The 22,828-nt window shown below is 50.3% G+C and overlaps 2 protein-coding genes across 3 annotated transcripts in view; both read right to left on the reverse strand.

The window, feature by feature from the left end:
- Positions 1-2,468: 2,468 nt before the first annotated feature.
- On the reverse strand, positions 2,469-18,185 carry LOC130124300 (tubulin beta chain). Of its 2 annotated transcripts, none has more exons than XM_056293761.1 (4): positions 18,067-18,185; positions 6,688-6,796; positions 5,338-5,448; positions 2,469-3,934 (listed from the first exon to the last, which is right to left on the reverse strand). In XM_056293761.1, exons 3-4 carry the CDS (start codon positions 5,396-5,398, stop codon positions 2,862-2,864), a joined length of 1,134 nt encoding a protein of 377 aa, XP_056149736.1. In that variant the 5' UTR covers positions 5,399-5,448; positions 6,688-6,796; positions 18,067-18,185; the 3' UTR covers positions 2,469-2,861. The 2 variants fall into 2 exon arrangements, with proteins under 2 accessions (XP_056149736.1, XP_056149735.1); XM_056293760.1 differs by lacking the exon at positions 18,067-18,185 and adding an exon at positions 7,229-7,421.
- The window catches only part of LOC130123903 (solute carrier family 22 member 23-like), a 42,434-nt gene continuing 34,858 nt past the window's right edge, over positions 15,253-22,828 (reverse strand). Inside the window, exons 8-11 of the mRNA XM_056293229.1 lie at positions 21,854-22,089; positions 19,644-19,676; positions 18,067-18,190; positions 15,253-17,120 (exon numbers count right to left, since the gene is read on the reverse strand). Of these exons, the coding sequence (XP_056149204.1) occupies positions 15,521-17,120; positions 18,067-18,190; positions 19,644-19,676; positions 21,854-22,089 (1,993 nt within the window). The 3' untranslated portion in view covers positions 15,253-15,520. The remainder of the gene's footprint in view (positions 17,121-18,066; positions 18,191-19,643; positions 19,677-21,853; positions 22,090-22,828) is intronic.

The following is a 22,828-nucleotide window of genomic DNA, read 5'->3' on the forward strand; positions in this document are numbered from 1 at the left end:
TACCACTGCACCGTAGAGAGCATCCTGACCAACTTCTACCACTGCAACGTAGAGAGCATCCTGACCAACTTCTACCACTGCAGTATAGAGAGCATCCTGACCAACTTCTACCACTGCAGCATAGAGAGCATCCTGACCAACTTCTACCACTGCACCGTAGAGAGCATCCTTACCAACTTCTACCACTATGGCATAGAGAGCATCCTGAGCAACTTCTACCACTGCACCGTAGAGAGCATCCTGACCAACTTCTACCACTGCGGCATAGAGAGCATTCTGAGCAACTTCTACCACTGCACCGTAGAGAGCATCCTGACCAACTTCTACCACTGCGGCACAGAGAGCATCCTGACCAACTTCTACCACTGCAGCATAGAGAGCATCCTGACCAACTTCTACCACTGCGGCATAGAGAGCATCCTGACCAACTTCTACCACTGCATCGCAGAGAGCATCCTGACCAACTTCTACCACTGCGGCATAGAGAGCATCCGGACCAACTTCTACCACTGCAGCATAGAGAGCATCCTGAGCAACTTCTACCACTGCGGCATAGAGAGCATCCTGAGCAACTTCTACCACTGCACCGTAGAGAGCATCCTGACCAACTTCTACCACTGCGGCACAGAGAGCATCCAGACCAACTTCTACCACTGCAGCATAGAGAGCATCCTGACCAACTTCTACCACTGCACCATAGAGAGCATCCAGACCAACTCCTACCACTGCACCATAGAGAGCATCCTGACCGACTTCTACCACTGCGGCATAGAGAGCATCCTGAGCAACTTCTACCACTGCATCGCAGAGAGCATCCTGACCAACTTCTACCACTGCAGCATAGAGAGCATCCTGACCAACTTCTACCACTGCACCATAGAGAGCATCCTGACCAACTTCTACCACTGCGGCATAGAGAGCATCCGGACCAACTTCTACCACTGCAGCATAGAGAGCATCCTGAGCAACTTTTACCACTGCGGCATAGAGAGCATCCTGAGCAACTTCTACCACTGCACCGTAGAGAGCATCCTGACCAACTTCTACCACTGCGGCACAGAGAGCACCCAGACCAACTTCTACCACTGCAGCATAGAGAGCATCCTGACCAACTTCTACCACTGCACCATAGAGAGCATCCAGACCAACTCCTACCACTGCACCATAGAGAGCATCCTGAGCAACTCCTACCACTGCACCATAGAGAGCATCCTGACCAGCTGTATCTCAGTGTGGTACGGCAACTGCACCTCAGTAGACCAGAAAGCTCTGCAGCAGGTCGTCATGGCAGCCCAGCAGATCACCGGTACCCAACTGCCAGCCATAAAAGACATTTATCACAAACGCTGCCTTCGAAGGGGTCTCAGCATCAGCAGAGATCCCACCCACCCCAACCACGGACTGTTCTCCCCCCTGTGCTCTGGGAGGCGCTACAGGAGCCTCAGGGCCCGCACTACCAGGCTCAAAAACAGCTCCTTTCACCAAGCTGTTACCCACCTGAACCTGGCCACCCACTGAATGTCTGTAAATATGTTTAGATACGTGCTCTTTTTTTTTTATACTTTACTTATCTTTAGCTCTTAGTCTTCATCTGTGTATATCTTACCCTGTTTGGTGAGGCTGCAGCCCTCATTTTGTTTTTAAACACCTGCCATATAGGTTTCATTCTGTTCTGTTCTCGTGTTTGTTTATTTTTTGCTCTAAAAGGAAACAATCAAAAAAAGGAATAATAAATTTTTTTTTTTAAATAAAAACAAGATAAAAACAGTGGCCCCTTAACTATAAGCCCTGTACTTCAAGGTGACAGTGAGGAGGCACGAGGAAAGTGAGCGAGGGTTTTGTTAAACTGAGGAGAAAGGAAATCACATTAGAAATCATTAAAACCTTCAACCGGACTCAAAGGGGAATTTAAAACCAAATCAATTTTCTATTTTTTCCCCTTATTTTTGACTTAAAACAAAATAAAATAGGGCGCCACGGTGGTGCAGTGGTTAGCGTGGTTGCCTCACAGCAAGAAGGTCCTGGGTTCGAGCCCCGGGGTAGTCCAACCTTGGGGGTCGTCGCAGGTTGTCCTCTGTGTGGAGTTTGCATGTTGTCTGCGTGGGTTTCCTCCGGGGGCTCCGGTTTCCTCCCGCAGTCCAAACACATGTAGGTCAGGTGAATCAGCCATACTAAATTGTCCCTAGGTGTGTGTGTGTGTCGGCCGGCCGGCCCTGTGATGGACTGGTGGCCTGCCCAGGGTGTCTCCCCGCCTTCCACCCAATGGCTGCAGGGATAGGCTCCAGCATCCCGTGACCCCATTTAGGATAAGCGGCTTGGATAATGGATGGACATGTGCCTGCACGTTGTTTTTAATGAAATTGAATTGAATTTTGATACAGAAACACTTATTTCCTACGTAGGTACTCTGTAGGTACTCTGTATGAACAACAAGTATAGAAAACAACAAGTCGTGCAATGTCTTGGTAGGAGATAATCTTTTATTCGGTGACTTAATTGTGAGAGCAAATGCATACTGAGGTAAATGTTACAAAACCGTATTTTCTGACAACACCGTTTCTTCCTTGTTGAGAGTGGCAAAGCATGAGAATCGGAAAACCAACGACTACAATACCCGCATAGCTGCCGGGTTCTAACATCACTCATGGTCTTTTTCAGTATGGGCCACATGGACACACAGTGGTGTTTACGACAAACTGCTATATTTCACCATGATCTCGGTACCGCGACATATAGTTTAACATCCTGCACATCCAGCCTGCGTCCTACGCTCTTTCTGCACCTTCCAGAAAACAAGTATTGATTATTTTAAGTGATTGGTTGACACAGCACACAGGGTAGCACACTTCTGTGCCTCGCCATCAGTGGCGGACGTCCTCGTCATCCTCTATTTCATCTTCCTCGTACTCGCCCATCTCATCGGCGGTGGCGTCCTGGTACTGCTGGTACTCCGAGACCAGGTCGTTCATGTTGCTCTCGGCCTCAGTGAACTCCATCTCATCCATGCCCTCCCCGGTGTACCAGTGGAGGAAGGCCTTGCGCCGGAACATGGCGGTGAACTGCTCGGAGATCCTCCTGAAGAGTTCCTGGATGGCCGTGCTGTTGCCAATGAAGGTGGCCGACATCTTGAGGCCGCGGGGAGGGATGTCACAGACAGCAGTTTTGACATTGTTCGGGATCCACTCCACAAAGTAGCTGCTGTTCTTGTTCTGCACGCTCAGCATCTGCTCGTCCACCTCCTTCATTGACATGCGGCCGCGGAAGATGGCCGCCACGGTGAGGTACCGGCCGTGACGGGGGTCGCAGGCCGCCATCATGTTCTTGGCGTCGAACATTTGCTGCGTTAGCTCGGGCACGGAGAGGGCACGGTACTGCTGGCTCCCCCTGCTGGTGAGGGGGGCGAAGCCCGGCATGAAGAAGTGCAGGCGGGGGAAGGGGACCATGTTTACGGCCAGTTTACGGAGGTCGGCGTTAAGCTGGCCGGGAAAGCGCAGACACGTGGTCACCCCGCTCATGGTGGCCGACACCAGGTGGTTGAGGTCTCCGTATGTGGGCGTGGTCAGCTTCAGCGTGCGGAAGCAGATGTCGTAAAGTGCCTCGTTGTCGATGCTGAAGGTTTCGTCCGTGTTTTCCACCAGCTGGTGAACGGACAGCGTGGCGTTGTAGGGCTCCACGACAGTGTCGGACACCTTAGGAGATGGCATGACGCTGAAGGTGTTCATGATGCGGTCGGGGTACTCCTCCCGGATCTTGCTGATGAGTAGCGTTCCCATGCCTGAGCCAGTACCTCCGCCCAGGGAATGGGTAAGCTGGAAGCCCTGGAGGCAGTCGCAGTTCTCCGACTCCTTCCTCACCACATCCAGGACCGAGTCCACCAGCTCGGCTCCCTCGGTGTAGTGGCCCTTGGCCCAGTTGTTTCCGGCTCCGCTCTGACCTGTAAGAGTTTACGTCATTTTAAAAGACTCGTCATTCTGGAGGATCGCCTCAAATTCCTTCTCGTACATCTGAGATGCAATGTAGTTGGTAGATATAGCACAGAAAATATAGATATACATAAAAAGCAGTAGTGATTTGCAGAAGAATGACGTCATTACAAAGATCTACATCCACCCCGTGATAGCTCGGGCATTTGAAGAGAGGAGTAAGAGATGTAGCGGAAAAACAAGTGTTTGTAAGATGTACAGCCACGGGCTAATGTATCTCTAATCGTGGCAATGTGTCCCATCTGTGTGCCGCCATCTGTGTGCCACCATCTATGTGCCATCATCTGTGTGCCATTATCTGTGTGCCATCAGATGTGTGCCACCATCTGTGTGCCATTATCTGTGTGCCATCAGATGTGTGCCACCATCTGTGTGCCATCATCTGTGTGCCATTATCTGTGTGCCACCATCTGTGTGCCATCATCTATGTGCCATTATCTGTGTGCCATCAGATGTGTGCCACCATCTGTGTGCCATCATCTGTGTGCCATTATCTGTGTGCCATCAGATGTGTGCCACCATCTGTGTGCCATCATCTATGTGCCATTATCTGTGTGCCATCAGATGTGTGCCGTCATCTGTGTGCCACCATCTGTGTGCCATCATCTATGTGCCATTATCTGTGTGCCATCAGATGTGTGCCGTCATCTGTGTGCCATCAGATTTTACAGGGAATCCAACCCAGAGACAGGCATTTGGAACCACTAAACAGCAGTATCTAATCTTCTCACGGATGGTCTCAATTGCTTAAGTCGGTCACATCAAAATTTGAAAATAAATAAATAAACTTGAGATAGACGAATAATCAGTGGAAAACTCCACGAGGCAGCTTTAAATTGTGTAAATCCAAGCATAGCTTAGCTGGCTAAAATGTGCTTTGGGTATAGGGCCCTAGTATTGATGGTATTTTATGCATGACAAATGTCAAATCCCTTTTGTGGAAACAAATGAGACTCGACGTCCAGAGCTCAACCGAGTTTCTGTGCCTCACAGTAGGAAGATGAGGTATTCTGCGGACAATTTCATCAGCCCCCCCCGAGTGCTCGGGTCCTGCGCACTGGTGCAGTAAGTGCTTGTGGAGACTGTGTTTAGCTGAGTCACCACCAGAGCTGTCTGAGTCTGACAGCGTTGCCCAGACACATCCCTGGCACCACATCCCTGGCGCATCGCTGAGAGGCTGCGGGGCCTTCAAGCTGCGTACACATACACAGTAGTCAGCTATAAAAAAAACTGAGCCCCCCCCCTCCCCCCTCCCCCCACACTTAACAAGATGTGACAGCAGATGCTGACGCAACCATCTGTGCTGCCGGATTGGGACGAGTGGTGACAACATCATGATAGCTCGTGCACCCACCAAAGACAAAGTTGTCAGGTCTGAAGAGCTGCCCGAATGGGCCTGAGCGCACCGAGTCCATCGTGCCGGGCTCCAGGTCCACCAGGATGGCACGGGGGACGAACTTGTTACCTTCGGGTAAATGAGAAGAAGGGATAGAAGGAGGGATAGAGTGACTCCGAGACATACTGGAACAAAGGGTGAGACAATTGATGCAATCTCTATGGGACAAGATCAGATGAGTAGAATGTGTCAGTGAAATCTGAAAAGATCTGTAAACCCCCCTTTTGAGACCACTTCTGTCTTTAGATTACAGAGCCAACAATAGCAGGGAGCAGACAGAAATACACAATTCTTGTTAAGAAAGCCTGTGCGGGAATCAGTTTTCTATAAAGAAAATCGAAAGCATCTTCCAACACCCTCCTGCAACACGCTTATATTGCTTAAAAATCACATGGGGCCTCATTGCATCATACCCCCAATTTGCTCCACCCTTTTACTCTGTGACCCTTTTCGCAAGCACACTGCAGCACCGTGCTGCACTGCTTTTGCTGCAAGAGTGAGGTGTCAGAATTGCTGATCTCTGCAGAAGCTATTCAGAAAAAGATGTACTGTCAGCTTAGATACATCCCTTTTTTCCTCTGCACACCTGCTAGCTTCTTAATGTTGCTCGTATCTGTCATAAAGTCCACTTTTCTTTTTATAGAGAAATTGGTTGATAATGCATAATCAGCTTGCAAAAAGGGGATCCTTTACTGATGTCCGGTTGCAGAAGGGAACCACAGGGTGAATCATATATCGTTGAAAACTGCATTAGGATAGTCCTCTAGAAACACTAAAGATAACCCTATGAAGCCTTTTGGGCACTCCTGCATGCAGGCTGTAAATATGTCTGCAGATGCATACATGATCTACAGTGAGTGCTCAGCAGAACTGCAAACAATGATGGTGCATGAATTTACAGCGACCTTCAATATTCCTGAAGAATATAATTCACCCAACATATTCCCACACCAAATCACAGAGAGCGAGAGAGAGAGAGAGAGAGAGAGAGAGAGAGAGAGAGAGAGAGAGAGAGAGAGAGAGAGAGAGAGAGAGAGAGAGAGAGAGAGCAGGAGGGAGGGGGGAGGGAGAGCAGGTTCCACACTGTCCTCATTTTCCCTGCCATGCTACCTACTTTTCCATGGCAACTAAATTGGGCACATGGGCATGCTGAGAGATTCAGTTCAGGTCTGCAGCTCGAGGTCATGCAGGGACAGGAGTGGTGCAAAATGCAGCTTTCCGTCCAGACCGAAGCTTTCCGTCGAAACGGTTCGGACTGGACATTTCTGATGACAAAGGCTGGTGCAGTTCTCGGATTCGAACACTTACCGGATGCCTCATTATAGTAGACGTTTATCCTCTCCAGTTGCAGGTCACTGTCACCTTGGTAACTACCAGTGGGATCGATGCCGTGTTCATCGCTTATTACCTCCCAGAACTAAACAGAACAAACATTTCCTCGTATAAATGCAGGATTATCATTGTGCTGCTGGTTTCAAGCAGAAGTATTACGCGTTAACCTGTGCGTCATCGTGAGGCTTTCTAGCCGTTGCGCAATCGCTCTTTGGCGACAAACCGCGCAGCTGTGGGGCCACCACCACTGCAAAGGCCAGCCCGAATGAACCCCGCCCAACACGCACAACCAGGCAGGGATAGTTCTCCACAAAACCTCATCTTGCATCAATTTAAGCACAGACGTCAGAATAACACAACGGGGGAACTTGGTTTTTTTTTTTTTCAATTGCAAAATAAGATTCGATTGCACGAGACAAAAATAGTAACACGTGTCATCTGCCGCACAATCGCCAAGTCATAGCTGGCTTTATCTCGGTGTTGTTAAAATAACAGCATCAGGTGAAACCCATCGTACCTTTGCCCCGATCTGATTCCCGCACTGGCCAGCCTGGATGTGAACGATTTCCCTCATGGTGCTGTTCGGGAGCGGGCGGATACGTTCCAGTCTCGACTTCGCCGGTGTCCAGGTCTTCTGTGCCCTCGGCGTAACGTTTGTATCGCTTCTCTTATCAGCGCTCGCTACATTCCTGGGACAGGCGCTCAGACGGGGCGGGAGATAAACCTGCTGCTGCCTCTGTGACGTCACACAGGCGCAGCGTCCCGACTCTCGCGTCGACCAATCGGAGCGCCGCGCTTTGATGCAGTGGTCCACAGGATGCTGCATCATCCCCGGCATCAGCCCCCGTCCCAGAAACCGCGCTGCTGTAGGGTAACAACCAAGCCCTCCTCCAGTAAACATCCCCAACACAAGAATTCACGAGCAACGTCAAGTCATGGGTGATATTATAGACAAGAGCAGTAAGAATGGCTCATGACGAGAACACACCAACGGACTGTTTGCTAAGTCAGGATTATCCGTCCATCCATCATCCAAACCGCTTATCCTGCTCTCAGGGTCGCAGGGATGCTGGAGCCTTTCCCAGCAGTCACTGGGCGACAGGCGGGGAGACACCCTGGACAGGCTGCCAGGCCATCACAGGGCCACTATCCAATGTGACTATCACTTGTATGGGTTAGGATCTATGCAGGAACTCAGCTTATGGTTGGATGTAAAGGGGGGGGGTGCATATGAGTGCAGAGATGTCATTGGCCTTGATAGATATTTGGTTAATGCAGATGAACAGCATCTTCTGGAGCCCCAGAACCATCACCCTTCCAAACCTTCCTTCAAATTTAACCAGAGCTGTACTCATCTACACTGCTTTTTTCCACACTTGGGTTCAGTCTTGGATCCTACCATTACACCCAATAACCTCTGAACGGGACACTGGTCTCAACAACGGGCTGATGGGATGACTTGTTGGCGAGAGAAGTTTTAACATCCATCCATTATCCAAACCGCTTGTCCTGCTCTCAGGGTCACAGGGGTGCCGGGGGCTATGTCCAGGGCAGAGTATCACCAGAAGATCTCCAACGATGATCTGTTCTTAGTTCAGAGGACGAGGACCATAGAAGGAGATGTAACGTTAAACATCAGTATGCACGTGTAGCACTGTAAAGCAGATGTGTATTTCCGTATGTGGCGTCAGGCGGAGGAATTCTTTAGAGAAGGATCGAGAGGCTTGTACGGATATCTTCCAGCTCAGGGACATGCATAAGGAGAGAACAATTAGATGGTATGGGGTCGTCAGGTCATGGGTTTTCAGTTGGTGGTGAATTATTGTGTATGGCTTTTTGATTCTTTTCCACTTCTCATGTTGCTGTAAATGTCAGTTGTTGAGTAACTGACTGACGGAACATCTAGTCTGTTGATGAGTAAGGAATAACTGACTGACAGACCATCTGGTCTGTTGATGAGTAAGGAATAACTGACTGACAGACCATCTAGTCTGTTGATGAGTAAGGAATAACTGACTGACAGAACATCTAGTGTAATGATGAGTAAGGAATAACTGACTGACAGACCATCTAGTGTAATGATGAGTAAGGAATAACTGACTGACAGAACATCTGGTCTGTTGATGAGTAAGGAATAACTGACTGACAGAACATCTGGTCTGTTGATGAGTAAGGAATAACTGGCTGACAGAACATCTAGTCTGTTGATGAGTAAGGAATAACTGACTGACAGAACATCTAGTCTGTTGATGAGTAAGGAATAACTGGCTGACAGAACATCTGGTCTGTTGATGAGTAAGGAATAACTGACTGACAGACCATCTGGTCTGTTGATGAGTAAGGAATAACTGACTGACATAACATCTGGCCTGTTGATGAGTAAGGAATAACTGACTGACAGACCATCTGGTCTGTTGATGAGTAAGGAATAACTGACTGACAGACCATCTAGTCTGTTGATGAGTAAGGAATAACTGACTGACAGAACATCTAGTCTGTTGATGATTAAGGAATAACTGGCTGACAGAACATCTGGTCTGTTGATGAGTAAGGAATAACTGACTGACAGAACATCTGGTCTGTTGATGAGTAAGGAATAACTGACTGACATAACATCTGGTCTGTTGATGAGTAAGGAATAACTGACTGGCAGAACATCTAGTCTGTTGATGAGTAAGGAATAACTGACTGACAGAACATCTGGTCTGTTGATGAGTAAGGAATAACTGACTGACAGACCATCTAGTCTGTTGATGAGTAAGGAATAACTGACTGACATAACATCTGGTCTGTTGATGAGTAAGGAATAACTGACTGGAAGAACATCTGGTCTGTTGATGAGTAAGGAATAACTGACTGACAGACCAACTGGTCTGTTGATGAGTAAGGAATAACTGACTGACAGAACATCTAGTCTGTTGATGAGTAAGGAATAACTGACTGACAGACCATCTAGTCTGTTGATGAGTAAGGAATAACTGACTGACAGAACATCTGGTCTGTTGATGAGTAAGGAATAACTGACTGGCAGAACATCTAGTCTGTTGATGAGTAAGGAATAACTGACTGGCAGAACATCTAGTCTGTTGATGAGTAAGGAATAACTGACTGGCAGAACATCTAGTCTGTTGATGAGTAAGGAATAACTGACTGGCAGAACATCTGGTCTGTTGACGAGTAAGGAATAACTGACTGAGAGAACATCTAGTCTGTTGACGAGTAAGGAATAACTGACTGAGAGAACATCTGGTCTGTTGACGAGTAAGGAATAACTGACTGACAGAACATCTAGTCTGTTGACGAGTAAGGAATAACTGACTGACAGAACATCTGGTCTGTTGATGAGTAAGGAATAACTGACTGACAGAACATCTAGTCTGTTGATGAGTAAGGAATAACTGACTGGCAGACATCTGGTCTGTTGATGAGTAAGGAATAACTGACTGACGGACCATCTGGTCTGTTGACGAGTAAGGAATAACTGACTGACAGAACATCTGGTCTGTTGATGAGTAAGGAATAACTGACTGGCAGACATCTGGTCTGTTGATGAGTAAGGAATAACTGACTGGCAGACATCTGGTCTGTTGATGAGTAAGGAATAACTGACTGAGAGAACATCTAGTCTGTTGATGAGTAAGGAATATCTGACTGGCAGAACATCTGGTCTGTTGATGAGTAAGGAATAACTGACTGACGGACCATCTGGTCTGTTGACGAGTAAGGAATAACTGACTGGCAGAACATCTGGTCTGTTGACGAGTAAGGAATAACTGACTGACAGACCATCTGGTCTGTTGATGAGTAAGGAATAACTGAGTCACAGAACATCTGGTCTGTTGATGAGTAAGGAATAACTGACTGACAGAACATCTGGTCTGTTGATGAGTAAGGAATAACTGACTGACGGACCATCTGGTCTGTTGATGAGTAAGGAATAACTGGCTGACAGACCATCTGTTCTGTTGATGAGTAAGGAATAACTGACTGACAGACCATCTAGTCTGTTGATGAGTAAGGAATAACTGACTGACGGACCATCTGGTCTGTTGATGAGTAAGGAATAACTGACTGACAGAACATCTGGTCTGTTGATGAGTAAGGAATAACTGACTGACAGACCATCTTGTATGTTGACGAGTAAGGAATAACTGAGTGACAGAACATCTGGTCTGTTGATGAGTAAGGAATAACTGACTGACAGAACATCTGGTCTGTTGACGAGTAAGGAATAACTGACTGGCAGAACATCTGGTCTGTTGATGAGTAAGGAATAACTGACTGACGGACCATCTGGTCTGTTGACGAGTAAGGAATAACTGACTGGCAGAACATCTGGTCTGTTGATGAGTAAGGAATAACTGACTGGCAGAACATCTGGTCTGTTGATGAGTAAGGAATAACTGACTGACAGAACATCTGGTCTGTTGATGAGTAAGGAATAACTGGCTGACGGACCATCTGGTCTGTTGATGAGTAAGGAATAACTGGCTGACGGACCATCTGGTCTGTTGACGAGTAAGGAATAACTGACTGGCAGAACATCTGGTCTGTTGATGAGTAAGGAATAACTGACTGGCAGAACATCTGGTCTATCCAAAGGAGTTGAATCGAGTACAACTGGACTTGGTATATATACGTATGTGTGAAGAAGTTTCGCCTCTCATCCAAGAGGCTTCCTCAGTTCGTGCCTTTCTGACTCCACCAAGCTTTTTTATGTGACTGTATTACTTTTTGTGTATTTTCTCTTTGTGTAGAACATTGTTATATGTTGAACGGGGAGTCTGTTTTGTTCACTGTGACTTTTGGTTTCGTGTCTGAAGTTGTGTGTACTCTGCTGTTATGTTGACCCCTGTATGTGTGTTGTTTGACTCACGGTTTGAAGTCCAGACCTGTCTGTGTGTGTTTTTAGTAACGTGCGGAAGCTGTCGCAACGCCGAGACCTGGAGTGTTTGGTGTGTGTTGAGGCGGAGTGCAGAGAGCTTTGTGGTCGTGCAGCGATAATCCAGATGCAGCCACGACTACCTGGTAACACAAACCCATCCTCACACCCGCTTCTAGACCATACCATGAAAATAACATGGCAATATTTGTTATGTAATTTCACCTCGTGTCTTATTAACTGCCCCCCCCTTCTTTTATGGACCAGTCCTGTAACGTTGTGTTGTTGTTTTAAGAACATTTGAATTAAATAAATAAGTATTTGGTAGGAATCAGGACGTTGGTCTTCTTGGTATAAACTGCAAATGTGCCAGGTGTCTGATAACACGAAGGATACAATTTAACCATAGATGATCAATAAATAGTGATTTATTAAAACAACAGGTATGGCTTATGTACAAGTGCATTATTCATGTTAAAACAAAAACAAAAAACAAAACAAAAAAGAAAATCATAAATTGTAATGGTACAATCCATGGTTTTTACATTCATTCATTCGTTTGTTTCCTCCCAGCAGCAGAAACTCTGAGCTGTGCTGTAAAAAGCTAGATGTGAAACGTGCACACCGGGGCTTGAGTGGAGGAGCCAGGACCTCCGCCGGCCTGGGTCACACCACCCACACCGGGGCTTGTGTGGAGGAGCCAGGACCTCCACCGGCCTGGGTCACACCACCCACACCGGGGCTTGTGGGGAGGAGCCAGGACCTCCGCCGGCCTGGGTCACACCACCCACACCGGGGCTTGTGTGGAGGAGCCAGGGCCTCCGCCGGCCTGGGTCACACCACCCACACCGGGGCTTGTGTGGAGGAGCCAGGGCCTCCGCCGGCCTGGGTCACACCACCCACACCGGGGCTTGTGTGGAGGAGCCAGGGCCTCCGCCGGCCTGGGTCACACCACCCACACCGGGGCTTGTGTGGAGGAGCCAGGACCTCCGCCGGCCTGGGTCACACCACCCACACCGGGGCTTGAGTGGAGGAGCCAGGGCCTCCGCCGGCCTGGGTCACACCACCCACACCGGGGCTTGTGTGGAAGAGCCAGGGCCTCCGCCGGCCTGGGTCACACCACCCACACCGGGGCTTGTGTGGAGGAGCCAGGGCCTCCGCCGGCCTGGGTCACACCACCCACACCGGGACCCACGAGACGGTGCGGCTCGCTTCAGCCGAGGCTCCTCGAACTTGCGGATTCCCATACGCGCCAGCTGTCTGAACCCAGCAGCCGATGCTTCGTGCCAGTCAGGCCCGTCAGTGTGTTGCTCTGGGCCTGCTGCTGTGTTGGTTTGGTGTCCCGGCCGAGGGAGCCGGCTACTTCCTGGGTGGGTGTGAAAGCCGCAGTAAAGTGGCTGTGTGGGAGTTCTGACATCACTGGAGACAAGGAGCTGAGAGAAACTGGATTGTGCTGTGTCACTGTCTCTACACTGCTGCTGCATGGCTTTAACCAGGAACCATTATTTCTACTATATATATACATACATATATACACACACACACATATATATATATATATATGTGTATATATATATATATATATATATTCCCAGTGAGACACAGAGAACATTGCAGGACACGGGGAGTCGGAATATAAAATAATGTCCTGTGTAACAAGGGACCTTTCTCAGTGAATCCAGTGTCGATACCCTGTGCCGTTAGCGTGGCTGGGGGGGGGGGGGCAGAATTTGCTGTCATCTTGCAGCTCTTACTCGCGCAGACCCGAAGCGGCGGGGCAGAGGCGGGACCTTGTGCTTTAAGGCCCGGCCCGGGCGTGTGCTATACTTGAAACCCCCCCCCCTCCCCGTGCACATTGCACAAAATACACAAGTCGTCTTCCAAGACCCGAGGATCCCGCTCAGCCACGTCGCGTGACGGCGTGGTGTTCATCAGTGCGCATTTTACTCGAGAGACATGTAGAAGAGCTTGTTTTTGGAGTGAAGAAGCTGCGGGCCCCTTCACAGCCGCAGGCGAGCGGGCTAGAAGACGGCGACGAGACAACCTACAGCTACTCATGTCTGCCGAGGCCTCCACCCTCCGAGCGGTTAGCTGACCCTGGAAGAATGGCTTACAGAGGAACAGCAGAGCTGGTTATACATCACAGCCCACACGGACACGTATTCATTTGGCTCTAGTCTTGACAGTACACGTGTATCACAACATTAGCAACGTGGAGACTGCTGTAAACAGGGGCCTTTCTGCAACCGTAAGCTTTTCCTCTGGAGGACCGTTCCATGACCTCCACCACGCATGCATCATGTAGCTACCATTGTCAAGTTAGACAGAGTTTAGTCAAGTATAATGCTGCCCATAGAGCACAGCTGGACACGGGCTTTAAAAGGAATAACACAATAAAAGATCAAACAAAGTCCACATGGATACGTTTCACATAGTGATCCGAGACATTTGGGTCTGTTAGTCCGACATAACCAACGTGTTAATTCAACACAGTTAACACGTTAAGCTCCGGATGAGGACAACAAAAATAAAAATAAATTCATGTTGTTTTCACAAATGCATCAACCGCTGCAGCCTTTGTAAGGCGGGCGTGGTTGTATGCGTGCATAAGGGTCATGACATACAAAAATGTTCTCACACAATTTTGGAAAAGATGCTGCAGAGGCTTGCAACGCCGCGGTGTTTGGAAATCCGATATCTCGCCACCCACGACTCTTCTCGGTGGATGCTCGTTCGTTTGTTTTGTTGTTGTTGTTGTTTTGTTTTGTTTTTTTAATGGATAAGTTCACATTTTTCGTTTCATGCGTTTCCCCCATTGCAAAGCATAAAGTGCCACTAAACATCCACAACAGTATTGTAAGAATGCTTCATAGCTTTGCACAATAAGGGCACGCCACGGGAGATTATGCTCAAAAGAAAACAAAAAAAAACAAAACAAAAACAAAAAACGCAATCAAGCACAACAACAAAGTCTGCATTTTACTTTACAATATCACATTTACAAAAAAATAAACATTTTGCATACCATTATTTTCATTGCCTGGAACGACTGGCAAAATAAACTGAGGTCTCCTGGAGCGATCAGATTCCTGTTCACACAATGAACAACGCGTTGACGGACGCACCTCCGCCCGACTCGTGCCCTCAACTCCGAACGGGTCATCTTCCGACCGAGCGTCCCTTCTTCGCTCACGCTGACCGAAAGCAAGTCATTCTGCCATCTTCAGAACACTGAGTAGTACAAGCCCGACTGGGACCCATACGTCCATGACGCCGCAGACTGACCCGTCTGTCTGTAATTTTACGATCAGATTTTATCCGAATAATACTGTCGACAGTATTACGGCACGGCCATAATACTGTGTATTTTCATCTTCTTTGCTGGCACTACAACTACATTACATTTGGTCAAAATAGCTTTTGGCTTTGTGTTTAGGAAAAAAAAAAAAAAAAACCATTCCAGTTTTGGAAATTTTAAGTCACTAAGAATTAAATATTCCAAAATATTCTCATCCCGCCCCCCCCCCTCCCCCCTTCCTTGACGTTAAGGCAAACTTTCGATACAAATGTGTTTGGCGGACACCTCCCCGGAGCAGAGGCACGTGCAGGGATGATGTCCCGTCACTCTGTGCATTTCCAACCAACCTTGGTGTCGTCTTGCAGAGATTGTGTTCTTCGACTTATTTTAAAATGACCAACAGATTTTTTTTTTTTTTCCAAACTTTATTTTTATGCAAGTTTTTTTTTTTTTTTTTTTTTTTAACGCAACTTTTTCTATGCAAGTATTTTTTTTTTTTTATAGGCTGGTGATATCCAGTGACTCAGCAGAGAAGAAGTTTCCATCATATAACCACAACCAAACGTCTCCAGGTTAACATGCACGGGTGTAAAAACCATGTTTCCCCATCCCGCTTGTGCGCCACTGGATCAGGAGGATGTCTCTCCGTTGACGGTGTCACTTTCTGTGCTGGTACAGTCCGTCATGAGAAGGACAACGGAGTCTACAGGGGAGGGGACGGTGCAGTCGGTTGCTGGGGGGGGGTCCATCTCCACGTCTGCCCCCGAGTCGGTGACGAACGACACAGCCGGCTCTGAAGGGGGGTGAACAGCGTCCGTGGTATCCGAAACGATGGATTCTGGAGTGGAGGTATGAACGATTTCCGTGACGGGGAGGATGGTGGAAGATGGTTTTGGGGCGTGAACAGTGTCTAGGTCCGTGAGGTGAACGGAGGACTCCAGTGTGGACGCGTGACCTGAGTCAACGGGTGGAGAAGGAGGGGGTGAGGGGTCAATAGTCAACTGGACAGGGGAAGTGGGAACAAAGTCATTCAAACATGAAGAGGTAGAGTCCAACAGTGGTGGTGGTGGTGCGGGCGAGTCTCTCTTGGGAGAGGGAGGTAAAGGGTTGCAGGGCGTAGATGTAACTCCACCTACAGACGGGGAGTCTATTTGACTAAAACCGCCCGAGTCCGCGCAACTGGAGGAGTCGCTGTCTGTGGAAATGTTGCAGTCTACCGCGGGTAGGGGGGCCGCAGTGTCCTTGAGAGGAATAGGGGAGGGGGTGCGAGAGGGATGGTCACGGTCACACACAAGTGGAACGGGGGGGTCCGCTAACGGGTGACAAGTGACCTCTTGCGAAGGCAGAGTGGCCGAGTCCAAACTTTGGGCGGTGCCACCGACCAGCGGCGTGGGCGACCCCGAGGAGGAGCCGGGCGGCGGTTCGGTGACAACCGCTGTGCAAACCAATGTCGACATGGGCACAGATTCAAAGAGAGAAGAAGAAGAAGAAGAAGAAGAAGAGTCTGATGTAGACACGGGCTGCATTTCAATAGCTTTGGCAGCAGGGGCAGCGCGGGAGTCTCGTGCGTGAGAGAGGGCGATATCTCCGCTCGGCTGAGCGGCAGAATCGCTGGAGGGCTCGGCAGCATCCACCAGCAGTGACGCGGGTCCCTCCGCACTGACCAACACAGGGTCCGTGGCGCACACAGCCTGGCGTAGAGGAGTGGAAGACGGGTGTTCTCCATCGGCGAGTGTGACGCAGTCTTCCACCAGGGCTGTGACAGGCGTGATGGCCGAGGGCGACGTCGAGTGACCGTTGGGGTCCCCCAGCTCAGCATTGCCGGGGACCGATACATCGATGACCGTCGGGGCGGTGAGATCAACCGCCGAGGAGGCCGTGGAGTCCATGGTGGACGCTGCGGCGGCAGCCGCCTCGTGAAGTGGCGTGTCGTGCACTCTGGTGTAGTCCCTGCTGCTCTCGGGCTGCGCCAGCAAGAGGCGCTGTTCGCCCGGTTTCCTAGAGGGGAGCAGGTGCTGGCGAGTGTAGATCTCGCCGTCGGCCAGGGTCTCGGGGAGGGGCTGATAGTCCGTCTCGGGCAGCAGAAGAATGCAGATGATGCAGATGAGGGTGCAGCAGGCGAAGATGATGTGGTGAAGGAAGTAGCCCTTCTGGTTGTGGAGCTCCATAATGGGGGCGGTCAGCATCCCGAAACCAGCGCTGGCCAGGACGAGACCCACACCGCCACCCCTAAGGTGAGAGACACAAGATTAGCCCCGTGTACGTGTGCTGATCACTAAAAGGTTCCCCGCATAAAGCCGAGGGATCGTTTTCAGCCTCCGTGTAAACCGTGAATCTCTCTGAAGGAGAGGGTGTCGTCCAACAACACCGGTTTTTTTAATCACAAGTACAGCGGGTTATAAAGAATGTGCTCATATTAAGTCGGCCATCGTTCACCGGGGTAAAAACACCGTGCGTGCCTGTGACTAACGCGCATCGCCGGTGTTGTTTCATCACACAGCAGCAGCAGCAGAGAGTGCCGCAGTACCGTGTAATACCCTTGGCGCGGACTGCATTTCCACCTCGTCATTGCCTTCCCCAACCGCCAGGACGCTCCCGAGAGCCACTCGTGCAGCAGCACACCGTTCCTTATATAACCCAGGATAATGATAATCCGATGCCGTGTCAAATACCCTCAGAGGGGGAGAGCTAATTTGTGAAAGCTGGGGGATATACAATTACATCCGACACCGAGCCGAGGTACCGCGTTGTTCAGCGAGCTCACAAATCTCAGTTTTAATAGGTGGTGGGGGGTGGGGGGGGGGCAGCTAATCTATTTGCATGGGACAGGTAATGCGATAGTGGTTCTCCCTCCCTGGGGGGACTAAAACGCTGAGTGTGTACATACAGAACACCTCCATAAAAAAAATTTAAAAAAAAGAGAGAGTCAAACACGAACAGCAGTCATGGCCGCCAGGGCGTCGTCAGGCCTTCGAGAGTCACGACGCCTCTGCAGCTCATCTATTTCATGCGAATCACGGCGAACACCAAAACCAGAAACCCCGACTTCCACGTTAACGACGGGAAAAAAATCTTAAGTTTTTGCGGAGACTGAAATGAATTTGACACGCCCCCCCCACCCCCTCCCCCCCCCCCCCCCCGAAGAGCACCCTGCATGGTGCAGTCCTGGTTTTACCTGATGACGGTGGGCGTGATCTCGGCGCAGAAGAAGATGCTCAAGTTGCTGACTGCGTGGGAGGAGAACATGCCAATGATGGAAAAGGCTATGGAGAAGTCTTGATTCAGCACATCCGAGTGCTCTGCAGACACACACACACACACACACACACACACACACACAGGGTAGTTTATACTCACTGCTCACTACCATGATTATACAGGGAGAACACCAATTACGAGGGGGGGGAAATGTAATCAGAGTTTCCAAAAGAGTGTCTGAATTTAGCAGCACTTCTCTGGATATCGAGGGGCAGAAACTCCGCCTGGTCACAAAGCGTGATCGCCGACTCAGCCGCGTTCCTTTGGCGTTCCCCATCTTAAAGCATCTACCCCAACCGAACGACACGGCACAGTGGGAGAGGGAGGGTGACATGCAGTGCGTATGCCTTAAAAGTGAAATTCAACCAACAGACTTATTTTCTTTTTGGATTTTTCCCCCCTTTTTTCTCCCCAACTGTATCCGACCAATCACCCCGGTCGCTGCTCCACCCCCTCTGCCGATCCGGGGAGGGCTGCCGACTACCGCGTGCCTCCTCCGATACGTCGAGTCACCAGCCGCTTCTTTTCACCCGACAGTGAGGAGTTTCGCCAGGGCGGCGTAGGTGCCCCCGACCGTCCAGAGGAGGCGCTAGTGCAGCGACCAGGACACGTACCCACATCCGGCTTCCCACCTGCAGACGCGGCCAACTGTGTCTGTAGGGACGCCCGACCAAGCCGGAGGTAACACGGGGATTCGGACCGGCGACCCCCGTGTCGGTAGGCAACGGAATAGACCGCTACGCCACCTGGACGCCCCCCCTCTAGGGATTTTTAAGATTACACAGAATGACATCTAAAAAGCGCTAACAACTTCAGACTAAATAAGGGCAATGAGCAGGTCACTGGCTCCTCTGCACCTCCATTACAGTCCTAAATCTGAGCCTGCTCTGGGCCTCCGTACAGACTCGGCTCTATCCTGCCAGGCCCGCTCGGACCGAGCAGGGCCGGTACGAGAGAGACGTGGTAAAGGTGGCCGAAAAGAGGATCACGGCGGGGGGAGGGGGGGACGCCTCTGTGATCGGCCCCAATCTGCTAATCCCCTGCCCAACGGCACCACGGCTCATTTTGCTGCCGACGGGCAGATTACCGGGGAGAGGAGTCAACAAGAATGCCAGACAGAGAAAAACAAGAGGAGGAGGAGGAGGAGGAGGAGGAGGAGGAGGCTGGTGAGGGCCGGCAACACAGCTCCACGACACAAAAGAGAGCAAATGAGTGCGGAGACGGGCTCGGTGACACCTGGGACTTCATTAAAGAGGTTCTCCGGGATTTGTGTTCCCCTAAAGACAGGCGGGTTTCGTTGTCGTGTTATGAAGTGAATAAAACGCAGCAAACCGAGTTGCCCGAGACTCACGGCCCATTTCACAGCGACCTACGACGAGCGACAGGACGCCGAGCCCCATGTTTTACTCATACAACCTTCCCTGAACGCAACAGTGAGAACGTGGGCGGAGCTACGACGAGACAAAGCCATAAAACCCACGACGGTGACCTTACCTATGTTCAAGTCGTCGCTGTATTTGTCCAGCACTACAAAGAGAAATGGGAGAAGATAAAACCTGCATTAGTAACACAACACTGCCAGAATAAACAAAAACAAAGCGACCTGACGCATCATCGCCAACATGGAGGCAGTACCGTGTAGACAGGAGAGCAGCACGCTGGGCAAGCCTCGCCAGACAACCGTTTGTGTTGACTTTAAGGTTAACCATTAAAGTGTAACTGGTTTGTAACCGAATGACCTTCAGCGTATGAGCTCATCTGGAACGGTCTTAAAACACGCCGACAGCAGAACAGCCTGTAATCATATAATCAGGCGTGCAACCAACCACGTCTCCTCCTGGAACATCCATAAGATGTGGTTTACTCAGCAGGGAGCTGTATTTTAGCTTAGCGGTTAGCTGCATACGGGCTAGCGGCTGGCTAAGCTAACCGCTAGCCCGTATGCAGGCCAGCAGTTGCGATAACACCAAGATAGCACTGAGGGCGGTCTGGCAGCGGCCTGGCCTAGCGTCGATTGTGCAGCGCTTTTGTCTGCGTGTGCGTTTGTGTCGTGGTGTGGAGGGCGGGGAGGTGTGTGGAAGGTGTCTGGCGGGGAGAGGTGGCGCTGCATCGGCTGAGGGAGCCTGGTCTGCTGCGTCCTGTGGGCCCAGGGACCACGGCCCTGACCGGAGCTGTGCCCGAAGAGGAAGCACCGAGGGCGGTCTGACAGGACGCGGAAGTGGAGCAGGCTAAGCTAACTGCTAGCCCATGCAGACCGGCAGCTCATCCTGCCCGCTGTTACCCCGCCCGCTCTTCCGAACCGTGCCGGTTGTTGCTCCACCCCCTCTGCCGACCTGGGGAGGGCTGCGGACTACCACGTGCCTCCTCCAATACACGTGGAGTCACCAGCCGCTTCTTTTCACCCGACAGTGAGGAGTTTCGCCAGGGGGACGTAGCGCGTGGGAGGATCACGCTACCCCCCCCAGTTCCCCCTCCCCCCTGAACAGGCGCCCCGACCAACCAGAGGAGGCGCTAGTGCAGCGACCAGGACACATACCCACATCCGGCTTCCCACCCGCAGACACGGCCGATTGTGTCTGTAGGGATGCCCGACCAAACCGGAGGTAACCACGGGGATTCGAACCGGCGATCTCCATGTTGCTAGGCAACGGAATAGACCGTTACGCTACCTGGACACCCCCCCTAATCATAACTTTTGCTACAAGTTATTGCTTTCATAATGTTCTGCGAAGACCCGCCCTACTCTGCCTCTGATTGGCTCTAACGAGGACTCGCGTGCCGGTAGGCTACTCGTTAGTGTCAGTTATGGTCGCACGAGTTTCTCTCCTCTCCCCTCTGTGTTTCAATGAAGGTGCAGCTCAGCCCCCCCCCTCCCCCACACCACGGGGAGCAGAGGAGAGACAGTGAACAGGTGAAGATAGTGTTACTCGAGTTGACCACAGCTACACACTTTACACCACCCCCAGAGCGAGTTCTCCGGGTTGGTGTTAACGTGTGACCTCAGCAGCAGCAACGCGCAAAACAGAACACATTACACTTCATAGCGCACTGCACCGATTCGTGAGATGAGGGACAAAATGCGTCCTACATCGAAAAGTCCTCTTTGCATTAAAAATCAAGAAATCAATAGTAATAAAAACACTTTACAAGTGAAACCTGAAGGACCTGTGTGCACTCATGAAGTTAATTTCATATATTCTTAGATAATTTCATTAGAATGTGTTAAAATGCAGCCTCTGTACTCGGGAAGTACGAGTCAACCTGTCCCAAGCAAGAGGTCACAATGTCCAACTGCCAAAAACAGTGTTTAAAAATGTTTCCAGTGCATAAATATAAATATCAGATGAAATGCATGGTTAAATAGGATGTCATGAACTTTAAATTACATTTTCCATAAAAAAAACTGCCTGTCAAAGTTGCATCCTCACTGTCCCATCAACTCCGTCAGATATTTTTATAATCCTGAATAAATCAGGCGATGTCATGGTCAGCTGTAACCCTGAGGGACCCCTTTACCCAAGGTATGGGCTGGGTCCAGACGGCACCGAGGAGGCCCCGACCTTGAGAAGTCCTGCACTATAGTGAGCACAAGTGAATGTGGACGCGGGTCCACATGTGTGAAGGCCGGGAGGAGGGGGGGGTCGGGAGTGGGACAGCGAGAGAGAGGAGGGGAGGCATGCAAGTGTGGTCCACGAGGTACTCACATTCGAGCAGGCCAAGCTGCAGCAGCGATGCCAGGGCCGTGATGATCATGAACATGAGAAGTCCCCCCCGCCGCCCCAGCATGGTCACGGCGGGGCACAGCGCCATGCAGGAAACCACAGTGATGCTTGCCATGGTGTAATAGTCAGCAAAGAAGTTTTTGAACAGGGTGATATCCTGATCCTCAGCATTCATCATGCTGCGGGCAAAGCAGTGGTGGATCCCATAGCCTGTCAGCCTGGATAGAAGCCACAGGAAGGTACAGAGGGTTACATGCACCAGTGTCGTGGGGCAGCATGGGAGCAGATTGGTTTAGTAAGTTGGCGGCGACACAGTTTCTAATCAGGTTATTCCTCTATGAAAAAAAAAAAAAGATCTTAACTCATGCACATTTGGGTAAACATGGTACACATGCACAAAGAAATTATTCTTTCTTTTTTTTTAACTCATGTTGCATCAATCAACTATTACAGGGGTAAATAAATACCTATAGATCTGAGAGACGTCTACCACCAGCTGATGCATATGAGAGGTGTAGGCATGTGTTTGGATGCTTTTTATTTATTTATTTATTGGGGGGGGGGATTTCCCCCCTTTTTCTCCCCCAATAGTACCCATCCAATTACCCCACTCTCCCGAGCCGTCCCGGTCGCTGCTCCGCCCCCTCTGCCGATCCGAGGAGGGCTGCAGACTGCCACGTCTCCTCCGATACATGTGGAGTCGCCAGCCGCTTGTTTTCACCTGACAGTGAGGAGTTTCACCAGGGGGATTTAGTGCGTGGGAGGATCACGCTATCCCCCCCCCCCGAACAGGCAACCCGATTGACCAGAGGAGGCGCTAGTGCAGCGACCAGGACACATACCCACATCGAGCTTCCCACCCGCAGACACGGCCAATTGTGTCTGTAGGGATGCCCGACCAAGCCGGAGGTAACACAGGGATTCGAACCGGCGATCCCCGTGTTGGTATGCAACAGA

This window comes from Lampris incognitus, chromosome 14 (assembly GCF_029633865.1).
Source record: "Lampris incognitus isolate fLamInc1 chromosome 14, fLamInc1.hap2, whole genome shotgun sequence".
NCBI classification, from domain to species: Eukaryota; Metazoa; Chordata; class Actinopteri; order Lampriformes; family Lampridae; genus Lampris; species Lampris incognitus.

Bases quoted from the DNA above. Each gene is read 5' to 3' on its own strand.
- LOC130124300 (XM_056293760.1), bottom strand. From the start codon at position 7,285: ATGAGGGAAATCGTTCACATCCAGGCTGGCCAGTGCGGGAATCAGATC. The intron at 6,797-7,228 runs GTACGATGGGTT...TGTTCTGTTTAG, and splicing joins GGAATCAGATCGGGGCAAAG to TTCTGGGAGGTAATAAGCGA. The intron at 3,935-5,337 runs GTGGGTGCACGA...AAACTCTTACAG, and splicing joins ACCTGACAACTTTGTCTTTG to GTCAGAGCGGAGCCGGAAAC.